The following is an 11710-nucleotide window of genomic DNA, read 5'->3' on the forward strand; positions in this document are numbered from 1 at the left end:
CATCAAAATATGCTCTACTCTAAGTATGTTGAGAATACAGTATCTTGCACCAGATTGTCATGTTGACCATCGCTGTCAACACCTACGGTGCATCTGTGTGAGTGTGTGAGCAGCAAAGGTCGTGACCTTATGTCTGTTAATCCCTAGTGCTCTACAGATGTGATAAAAACCACACAACCATCACAGATCTGTCTCATTCCACCGTCAAGCTTGGCCAGGGGGCTGTCCCCCCATCTACAGAGCCAATAACATCTGTTAACATCTGCTGAAAACACATTTCAGTTTACTGCTGCTGTTCTTGTCGGAGCAGATTTGTCCAAAAGCGAGATGGTGGCGTACCTAACAAGTGGATTACTACACAGGCTGAATAACCAATTCATCCCAGATGAAAAATGACACGTGTGATTAAACCTCGTTTGAACTTTTAAACAGCTTTATAGTCTATTTTATAGTCTATATAAATATATATATATATATATATGTGTGTATATATATACATATATAAATTAAATTGTACTGCATCTTACATTACATTTGACAGAAACACCAAACAAACTTAAGTCTCCTTATCTTTATTGTATAAAAAAGAAAAAAAGTACAAAATTCATGTACAAAGTCAACAATAGAAAAAAAGTTGAAAAACAGCAAATACACACTGCATGTGACTGACACTGAGTACTGCTAGAGGGAGGGAGGTGAATGAGGAAGTGTACTCTCAAAGAAAAACAACCAGGACAGGAGCAAACGTCACCTGCAGGCTTATTGGGTTCAGAACTTACAGGTGTAGTATCAAATGACTTATTTTTATAAAACCTGTTAGCAGTACTATGTGATGACTGCACATATTGCTAAAATCACAGCTAGCAAATGTTTTACAAATATGAATACACAATATTTAAACATGGTCTACCGTGCTGGCATTGTTCGATCTTTGTATGTCCTGATCGTGATCTCTGCAAGCTGTGACGTCCGTGTGACTTTATACAACATATTGTAGCTACGGCCAAGTCAGAGTGGTTGGTGGTCTTGAATATGGCAAAATAAAACGTGACAAAACTTTACCAAAGATCAATCAATTCCCTGTTGAATTTTTGAGGCATTTAAAGTTGGACAGGTAAAAAAAACATGGGCACTCTAAATCGAGGTACATCACAGTATATATTTTGTTATTAGCATATGCAGCACCAGTCATACTACTGCCTGAATTGACACACACCTACACAGATGTGGATTTAAATTTAAATTATAAATACCTGGTTGAGTTTTCACTTCACTCTGTTTGAGCTATTAAACAAACAGTTTTTATTGCCAACAGTCTGACACCCGATTTTTATCTTTGTGCTTTACAGAGTATAAAGGCAGAGTTTCACATATACACACAATGAACAACAATACATTAGCATCCATTTTTTGTCATTCTGTCATGCTGATAGTACCTTTGAAGGACTGAGCCAATTTTGTTGTTGTTGTTTTTGAGACACTTTGAAAACATTTGAAATGAAGGTTTAGCTTTAACACCCATCTCTGTTTTAACAGTTACAACGAAAGTACAGCTTAATTCATAGTTATAATCAGGAATGTAAGAAAAAATAAATAATACATTACATAAAAAAAATGAAAAACCAAACTCTTTCAAGGATACACCCCCCAAGCTACACATATGCTACTTTCCAAAATAAATTATTCTCTTTTGAGTAATTAACATTTTCTCCCAAACAAAGAAAATAATCGTACAACCGAAGGGGGCATTTTACAAACATTATCAAATACTTTTTAACAATCCAAAGATTCAAATCATATATTTCTCTTAACTCATGGAATACTATTTCAAATCCACTGGATTTAGATTCAGACTCACTCTACTGTCTCCAATGGCCATTAAAGAATACAACAAGTTCTCTCAACATACACAGCACACTCTCCCTTAGATAAGTACTATTTTAAAGTTCATAAAAAAAAATCATTTTATTTGGATTAATCACCTGAAAGAATATTTACATCAGTCAAGCAACTATAAACACTGTCAACAGAATGAGTGAAACCCTGACAGCTCCCAACACAGACAGAATGAATGGTGAGGGGGAAAGTACAGTGGCAACTGTGTGTGTGTGTGTATGTATGTGTGTGTGTGTGTGTGTCTGTCTGTGTGTAGTTGATTGTCCTGGTGTTACATTAGGCTTCAACAGAGTGCTAAGGCACATACATTGTATGATGAAATTAAATAGTTTCAGATTGGGAGAGTTGACTCTGCTTGGCTCCTCAATGGAATATCATCCAACATTACCCTGCTATCCAACAACAGAATCGACTTTCACAGTTTATAAGACAGGGGGCAGGAGAAGCAAAATAAAGAGATGAGGGATGAGTACACCCCACATGAGGGTCAAATCACATCTGTGACAGTTCTTTAATGGGTGAAATCAGACGTTTATGTTGCGATAATTACCAGAGTTACCAGAGGGAAGAACTGAGGAAAAATCGTCTGTTTGGGCAAATTTGACACATCCTCCAGACAAATGGTTGCTGACAGTAATATTAAATGTAAATGACTAATAAAGACTTGAATCTCAGAACCAGGTCATTTACAAATTCAGCCCTCTGAGGTTACCACAATGGCTAAAAAGGTTTTGCTGTGGTTTTGCAGTATAACTGCCATTGACCCAGATCTGCTACACGTGCACACACACACTCACCAACTCACTCACACATACTTACGTCACAGCTGATAAATAAAGCGCTGACCCCCGAGATGCTGACAAGACAGTGAAAGCAAATTCATTTTACAAAATATACACGTAGAAAAGAGACCGCCTTTTGTCCATCAGCTGCAGTCTGTACCAGCAGACTGACTGACAGACATGGTCCAGTATCCACAGGTAGCATCCTGTTTCAGTTCACAGGTTGCAGCAATGCCATTAGCTCATTCTCTCAAAATTATTTGTCCAAGAAAAGTCTGATTTCTTGCCATGTCAGTCCTCCAGGTTCAAAAGCACAACAGTGCAGCAACCACTTGGGATTTTTCTCTACGTAAGCCTGTAAAGAGTGCTCAGTGTCTGGGTGATAAGGTTGAGGAGTCCTCGGCAGGCATCCCTCCAGTCCTGCCAATAGGGGGCAACATGCTGTGAGAGAGAAAGACAGTGATATTAGTTTATTATTAGTTAATTTATTAACAAAATGACCTAGAAACCGTCCATACAATTTAAGAGAATAAATCATATTTTGACAGAGTGAGTGCTCCCCCTGTTGTTCCTGCTAATATTATTATCAGCAGCTAAGGATGACAATCACATTCCAAAGGGACTGAAGTGAAGAGGGGGAAAAACACAAGCTGAAGCTACAACTTGTCATAAAAACAGAGAACCTGATTGGCAACATAGCTGGTCAAAAACTAATGATGTCATTGGGGATGAGAGGTGAAAAGAGAGAAGTAGACTGCATGGGTAAGAATAATCAAAGTGATCCACCATTACAGCTCAAACAAGTGTGTGGTCTCTGGGATGTTAAACTGAACTTCACATCCTTATTGTTCCCTATTTCCTTTCTGTACAATCTCCATCCCTCCTTCTCTCATTTCCTCCCTCCTTCCTTCCCTCCCTCATTTCTTTTGTTTCAAATCTGCCTGTTTAGAATAAGCGCCTAGCTGTGCTTTTTGCATAACTGGGTTGTAAATAACACATGTACTAAATTTCCCCTTGAGTATCTTTCTCATACACACACACACACACACACAGAGACAGACATACAAACACAGCAGACAGACAGGACAGAAGACAGTGGAAGCAGCAACAAAAGTAACCTGCTACACTTGTCTACAAAAGGGCTGTTACACCCTCATAAAGTGTGCAAGAGTAGGTGATGTCATCTTTGTTTATGTGCCTAAGGCAGGATGGTGAGGGAGCGAGCTTAGTGGGGAGGTGTGTGTGTGTGTGTGTGTGTGTAGGAGGCGGTGAGGGGGTAGTGATGCTGCCAACTCCTCACGCGATCTGGAGCTCAGAGGGAAGAAAGGTGAGTGATTAAAAAAAAATTACAGTAACAAGAAAACATCTGTCAGTGGACACAAGGGGCTATAATTTTAAGAGAAAGAGGAAAAACTTTATGAAAATAAAAACTGTGAGGAATGAATGAAGGAAAGAGAGAAGAGAATAACCAGCTCACAGCAAACAAATGACATTGATTCACTCTCACACATGATCTGTACTCACAACTGTGTCACACACGTAATTACAAACATGCATGAAAACAAACTCACATGTTTATCCATGCAAGTACACACTGGTCAGATAAGGTGGTGTGTGTGTGTGTGCGTGTGTCGCGTGACACTCCATGTGACTGAGCTATGTTCAGAATACAGTACAACATGTACACACGTCACTACAGTTGATCAGTCAAATGATAAGAAAGGTTCTCTACAGTTTTCTGAGTTTTTTAACCTCTGAGTTATTAGACCTCTGAGAAAAAGACACACTTCAGAGTAATTAGCTTAATAACTATACACCCTCTAAATGACACACTTAATGCCCTGCTCCTCCTTACCGGTCTGTGGAGAACTGTGGCATTGAATTGATCTCCAATGGTCCTCAGCTGGGTGGCTACTCTCCTGACATCCAGCTCCTGCACAGCCTCTCTCCTTGGAGCTCTGTGGTGTGGGGAGACCCAAGATAAGTGCTCATTCTGGGGCAGCAGGTCAGGCAGAGGCTGGCTAGAAGCTTCCTGGTGCTCCTCTATGTCTGAGTCTGCAGCAAAAAAGGAAAATACATTTAGAGTTTTTCTTCCTCATATACTGACTCTGCATGAAGAAACATTAATGTATGAAGACACAAAACTCTGATCATGAATCATTGTATTCTAAAGTAGTGTTCATTATTTCCTAGACTCATGCAGATTTTCAAAAGTGTTTGGGGTGGATTCTGTTCTCACTCACTAACAAAAAATAAATCTATTCATTAAACTAACACATCAACACCTAGAAAACACACAATATAATACAAAGACTTCAAAGAAATCCTCATTAACATGGGTTTTCAGGCCAATACTGATCATCATGATTTAAGGTAATATATTGAATAACTATTAGGATTAAAACATGTTTATACTCTGATATAGTGCTTTTAAGTTTACCAATTGGTCCAGAAGAACATACATTTTTAATAAAAAAAACACCTAAAAAAGACCTATTATTTAATGTCCTTCATCATCTTTGATGTTAAAAAAAACATTCACATAAACACAAACACACATTTTTGATGGGGTGACGGTTAGTTATTTTCCTCTTCATGGAATTTGGTAGAGTAATCTCTTAATCTGCTTATTAGGTCTGGTATGGAGAGATGCACTGTGTGTGTGTGTGTGTGTGGGTGGGTGCACGAGTGTGTGCACGCACGTGTTAATGTTTGTTCTATTTTTACAGATTTTGTGCCTGCATGTGTTTTTAAAGGATATATAATGGAATAATCTGTCTTCTACTGTTCTTCTATTTGGTTACTTTAATGTCCACTCTAAAGCACTTTTACATTATATTTTTTTATGATAACTTATGATTATTTTTTTTTCTTTTTCTTCAACCAGTTCATTGTGAGAAATATATGGTTTAATATGACTCTCATAAGAAACCTATAGTATAAATATTTAATAACCTTTCTTTTCATATTTAATTTTTCATCCATTTGATTCATACAGGGAGTGATGAATCAAAATTAAATCATGTGAAATTCCGTTGGGTAGGTTTGATGTTCTTGATTTTATAAGTAGATCCCCGTTCTAATCTTTCTACAACACACCCTCGGTACCCAGTTTGATTTCTTTTCTTTGTAGAATTACAGCTTTCTGTGTAGAGACCCCCAACTCCAGCATGAGGATGATCCCCTATGGCAACAACAACAACCCTAGTTGCCACAGAAACAGGGACTCCTGGCAACTACAGTACTTGCTTTGCTGGGATTACAACCGATCACACATACAGGTGACTAGACCAAGAGGGAGAGACAGAAAGAGAGAGCGGTAGAGAAAAAAACAAATGGGAAAGCCCTGGCTTGTTGCCAAGGTAACTCTACGGCAGCACTCCTGGATATGTCTCAGAGTGATTGGCCGAGAGGGCTAGGGCCCGGCTGTGATTGGGTGGATCGGAGGACAGGGGTAGGGCAGGGGAGGAACCTGTCTGTGTGACAGGCTGACAGAGAGAAACCCCCTGACCAGATAAACACCAGAGGGTGGATTGGCCGTGATGTATAGTATTAAGGGACTTAACAACAACAAAACTTACAAACTGATCAATTAATTAATGGATTTGTGCTGTGACTGTTAACTGGGCGACAACAATTATTCATACTAACGGATGAATAATTCTGGTTTCTGTCTGGTTAAACTGGCTGAATTAATTAACAGGAGACTCTAAAAGAATATCGAACTTATTGGTTAAAAAACACAGTCTGTGTGATTGGTAGACTGATAGGTCTGGAAAACTGAAAAAACTTGATTAATGATTGAGACAGTCGGTGAGGTCTTCATGGCAGAGATAATATGATTCAGGTCCTACCTGTTGGCGATACCTGGCACTTACTGGTCATCTTCCCAGATAATATTTTCCAATAATGTTTATTGCCAGTACTCAGAATTTCTTCATTCTAGTTGTCCATACTCCACTACTATGTTCTACACTGTGCACACATCTATTGCATGTCTGTCTTTCTGCTGGAGAGAGTGCTACTCAGCCACATTTCCTTGGTTTAATCCTGATTAAAGATCACAAACCCCTCTGGGGAAAATTTCCAACACAATATAAATAAAGTTTGGCTGGACATGGCTTTGTGCTGCCTTGCTGAGCTGCTCAGAGTAGGAGGAAATGCTGCTCACTGTTTCTTTGTGCAGCCAGATGACAGAGGACAAGTCTGAACATGCCTGAGATGCACAGCTGACCTACAGCTGAGAGGAGGCGGAGGAGGAGGTTGAGAGGAGGAGGAGGAGTGGAGTGACTTATCTGTTTACATGATTACAAATGTGTCAGAAAAACAGTGGCTCAGTGCCAAATGTAAACCTGCCTTTCCTGTAACTGCTACAACTGGAATTTTACTTTCTATGACTTCTAAAAAAAAAACTATCCCATAAAAAATTCTTCTCTTGATTCAAAGGTCACTGGTTTATCGTAACTCTTAACACGAGAGCCCAGTTTACACAGACTGAAACTTAATTCACCTCTGTGGCTGAAGGGAATCTCACACGGTGCACAAATAAACGTCTTGGTAATATTCATTATTGTCAACTTCCCCAACTTACACCTCATGAACTCAGAACAAACAAACATTCACTGTCTGCTGAACAAAACAAGACTGACCAGTTTCACTGTCTGAGTCCTGCAGCTTCATGACTCACTGACACAGTGACATGCAAGTTATAATAGGGGAGTCACATGTGTAAAAATCCCTATGACAGCTGTAAAACATCCAATCATGTTGTACTCCCCCTCTGCCATTCCTCCATCAACACTGCACGATATGTCTCCTGTCATGGTGACAGCATCAGCTACAGCACACAAAAATTACTGACACTTTGGTGAGTCACATTTAACATTCATTCATTCATTCATTCACATCAGAAACTGCATCAACTGCTGACCTACAGTTGAAAGTGCGTGCCGCTTGTTCCTGCCGCCGTGTCCATAAATCAACACTGGCTTCTTCTGCAGGTAAATATGTTCCGATACAGATCTCAGAAATAATGGTATTACGTTGTCTACTTCCCCAGTCAATAAAAACAAAATGAGAACCGGTACATGAGGTTGGAAAGGCACCATTATATAAGTCACTTGCAATTGCTATTTCTGTAAGATTTATACCCTTGTCTACCCTCAGTTCAATCTGTGTAAAATCCAGTCAGTACTGACTTATCTTGTCATGAGTGAAGTCCATTATCTTACCTGACTCTTCTCCTGAGAAGGCACTGGGTTGTACTGCTCTTCCATCCCTGTCCTCGCTCTGGTTGCACAGCAGCACTGGAGGAGATGCTAGTGGTGGCAATAGTGCAGGAAACTGCTGGTGAGTCTGCGGTTCATCAGGAAGCGCATACAACAGATGGAGTGGCTGCAAAGGATGTAGAGGATGGTGGTGGCGGAGATGTATTGCCCCAGAATCAGTGGAGGTGGTGGTGGTGGTGAGTAGGCCAGACCAGGTGTGGGGGGAGCGTGGGAGCTCCATATGGCAGATGTGGCGTGGAAGTGGGCCATTTCCTCCTCCTCCTCCTGTTTCCCCGGCACTCTCGATGGTCTCTGCACGAGCCATATCAGCAGTCACCTATAGTTTTTTAAATACAAAACCATAACTGTGTATTAGACAGTGAAGCCGGAAATAATAATTATATGAGTCATTTTCATCATTGCAACTTTTTCAAAAGAGCTAAATTGCTGCTCCTCTCGCTCCTCTAAAAAAAGAACTGTGAAGCCATTACTTTCAGATCAGCTTTATCTTTTCCATAGACAAAACAGTTGAAATAAACTGGAACTGGAAAAAACAGAACTAAAAAAATAAATGAAGAAAAAATAATGAAAAATATCAGAATATTGAGCGAAACTGTGCAGATAATTATTGATATTTTAATTCAATAACACTGCCTGTCTAATTTTAACACCATTGTGTTTTCTGTTCACTTTGACCCACCAACCCACATTCACTTCTCGGCCGGTAGAGGGCAGCGCTGGGCACGCTTCAGGACCACGAGACTCGTGTTTGTAAACAAATCCGTGCCACCCGAGCACGAGAAACTAGCGCGCGCGCACACACAAACACACATCAAACACTGACTCGAGGTCGCGTGCGTCGCGGCGAGTCACGCGAGCCTCGTGTACGGCAGTAAAACGAAGGGAAGCGCAAACGAAACGATCATCTTCGTCATGGATAAACTCACGACTTGACGGTAGTTGTGTCTGGTGTCTCTGAAAAACAACTGTAAAACTGGTCAAATATTTACATAAAATCCACACGACAGAGACACGAACCTGCGTTTGACCAAGAGAAAAAACGCTGACTAATAATAAAACAGAAGCAAACAAAATCAAAATCACCCGTTTAAAGACGACGTTAGTAACAACCACCCATAGTCATTCATGTAGACATTTTTATATTTTCTTTTATATATACATTACATCTATTTATTTGAAGTTTCCGCGGATGACTGTGCTTTTTTCGCTGGCATGTCGGGACCTGTCACGAAAACAGCACAGCTTAATGGCCATTAATAAAGAAAAGTGGATTATTCAACACCCGTGTGTCATAATTCCGCTTAATTCAGTCAGTTAACGATACATGAGGAAAATAATATGAAGAAGATTATTCATGCGATCGAAGTTTAAGACTCAGCTTCTTGACAGCTGTTGCTAGATACAACAGCTTCTGCAGTGTTTTAATTGATTGTTTTTCATGATTTCATTCTCACTCTTTAAAGCACTTACTTGATGAACGTGTTGATCCGTGGTGAGGATGATGTGTGCAGGTCAGACACCGCCGGTAACAGCTGCACATCAGTCGAACAAGTAGGTGAGGCGACAGGTGAACGATCGCACGACGTTGAAGTCCACTCGTGGATTTGTGCGGTAAATATGTCACTCCATTTCAGGACTCTCGTTTAGGATTTGTACAAAGGCCACGCGTTTTTATAGTCTTAGATCCATCGAGACAAACATGTCGGTGAAGAAGTCTGCTCGTTAACTGTGCTGCTCTCTCTCTTTCTGTGCTTGTTTGGGTTTTTCAGGTCTGAGCTCGGTCTCTCTGCTTTTACACGACGTTCGTCAAATTGGAAGACGCTGAATTGACATCCGTTGGGATCTTTTACAAAATAAAACCAGTTAAGGGAAAGAACGTGTTCGTCTCCATACAGCATCTGCACTCTCATACCTTTATTTTGAAGGCAGAAAGACGGTGTTGTTTGGTGAGAATGACTTCCTTTTACCACACTCCTACACAACAACATGTGCTGACATGCTCCCTGACTGGGTGCTGTTTCCCTTTCTCCGCCTCTCTGGTTTTTTTTTTATTCTTTTCACTCTCCTCTGTTTTAATCTTAGACCAGAGGTCTACAACCTCTTCAGTCCCTCTGCAGTGGCTCCCTGTATCTTTGTTTTTTTATTTTTTTATTTTTTCTTTCAAAGTCGACACCTCGTAATTAGATATCAAGGAATGTGATATATTTGACCAACCATTTCTAACTTTTGTCGTTTCCTGTCCATCTTTGCATCCACATACTACACACATACAGCTTTTCTGAACCATGAACTACATAACATCTGAACACTGTTTTATTTATTTCAAAGTGGGACACTTTATTTTCTACAAATATAAAAAAAAAAGTCAATTCGATTTTGTGGCACCAGATTAGGTTGCAGACCCCTGCCTTAGATGTTATGCAGCACTAACAAAACAAAAAAAACATGCACATTTAGTATTAACTTATTTTCATGCTCAATTGATGTCTACAAATTTAACTGTCTAATTTCCTGTTTACTCACCCTCCACCAAACTGGTCTTCCTTTCAATTTCCCTTTCAGTCTGACACACCTGCAACAGCTGTGAATGAACACAATGAGTCAGTCGAGTTGTGTGTTTACAAAACATTCATTGTAAATGTAGCAAGTAGTGAGTTTCAAAACCATTACTTTGTGTAATCACAGCTAACAGGTGTGATTTAATTTTGCATTTGAATGAAGAAACATAAAAAAACACATCACAATGAAGCCTCAAAGTCAGTGTGAAGTTGTATGAATTTTAAATTAGTAATGAATGATGAGTAAAGAAGTGATTTGCCCATTTTTGAGATGAGTGCACTGTGACTGTAAAGATATGATGACAATATGCATAATATTTATAGGAAACAGCGATATACACAACAGAAATACACAATAATAGTATTTTCTATTGTTGCAGCTGCACAGATGTTCTGGTGCTATGTGGTTATTATCCTGCAGATTATCTTGCATTATTTATGAGATGAAAAAAATCTAAATCTGTTTAATGAGGAGACTGCTACTACAGGGACACATGCTGCAAGACCATATTTTCTGAGAAATATAATTTTTTTCTTTCCAGGTAAGATAAAGCTCTACCGGACCTTGAGTTTGTTTGTTTGTTGGCCCTAATTGGATTAATTACAAATGATGTAGATAAACAAACTATTTTCAATGGCAATGCAACACCATTTTGGATGTCTTGACTCTCATCTGATAAATCAATGGATTTCATTTTGATGGCATTTTGGTACAGAATTCCTATACATTGGAAAATGTTATCCTGGATTAGTGACTGTTTTTGTCAACAGTTTAATCTGTTAATGACCAATCATTTAATCACAGTTAAGGAGCCATTTAACACATCTGGACTGTTACAGACAACTGATATAATATGTGTGGCCCTCATAATGAATAGCTTGCAAGTTTCACTGAAAAAATCACTTAGATACTTATCAATGTGATCTCCAGTCTGTGAGGAACATGTCAGGAAGATTACTGCAGATTTTACTTAGAGAAACCTGCAGTAAAGCTCAAAATCCCATCTGCTGCATAGCTGTTCATGCTTTCACACCCTGAAAACCCTGCATAAAATTAGCATGCAAAATGACTTCAGACTCCCCCGCTCTCGACCCCTGACCCTTAGATCTTTGTCTTCTGGGCACAATCTTTAGCTGCAGGACATGAGACAGGGGCGGCACAGCCAAGCTGCAGGGTCGGAGGCTG

The 11710-nt window shown here is 39.6% G+C and overlaps 1 protein-coding gene across 1 annotated transcript; it reads right to left on the reverse strand.

The window, feature by feature from the left end:
* Positions 1–556: 556 nt before the first annotated feature.
* LOC122773889 lies at positions 557–9775 on the reverse strand. The gene is made up of 4 exons (XM_044032870.1): positions 9437–9775; positions 7910–8282; positions 4534–4733; positions 557–3119 (listed from the first exon to the last, which is right to left on the reverse strand). The coding sequence occupies exons 2-4, from the start codon at positions 8268–8270 to the stop codon at positions 3024–3026; spliced, it is 657 nt and encodes a 218-aa protein (XP_043888805.1). The 5' UTR covers positions 8271–8282; positions 9437–9775; the 3' UTR covers positions 557–3023.
* Between the last annotated feature and the right edge of the window lie 1935 nt (positions 9776–11710).

The sequence above is a fragment of the Solea senegalensis genome, linkage group LG8 (genome assembly GCF_019176455.1).
Source record: "Solea senegalensis isolate Sse05_10M linkage group LG8, IFAPA_SoseM_1, whole genome shotgun sequence".
In the NCBI taxonomy this organism is placed as follows: domain Eukaryota; kingdom Metazoa; phylum Chordata; class Actinopteri; order Pleuronectiformes; family Soleidae; genus Solea; species Solea senegalensis.

What these genes read in the sequence shown, in the direction of transcription:
- LOC122773889 (XM_044032870.1), bottom strand. Translation starts at nt 8,270, where the DNA reads ATGGCTCGTGCAGAGACCATCGAGAGTGCCGGGGAAACAGGAGGAGGA. An exon ending in CTTCTCAGGAGAAGAGTCAG is followed by an intron (nt 4,734 to 7,909) that starts GTAAGATAATGG and finishes TTTTTGCTGCAG; the next exon opens with ACTCAGACATAGAGGAGCAC. An exon ending in CCACAGTTCTCCACAGACCG is followed by an intron (nt 3,120 to 4,533) that starts GTAAGGAGGAGC and finishes TCTCTCTCACAG; the next exon opens with CATGTTGCCCCCTATTGGCA.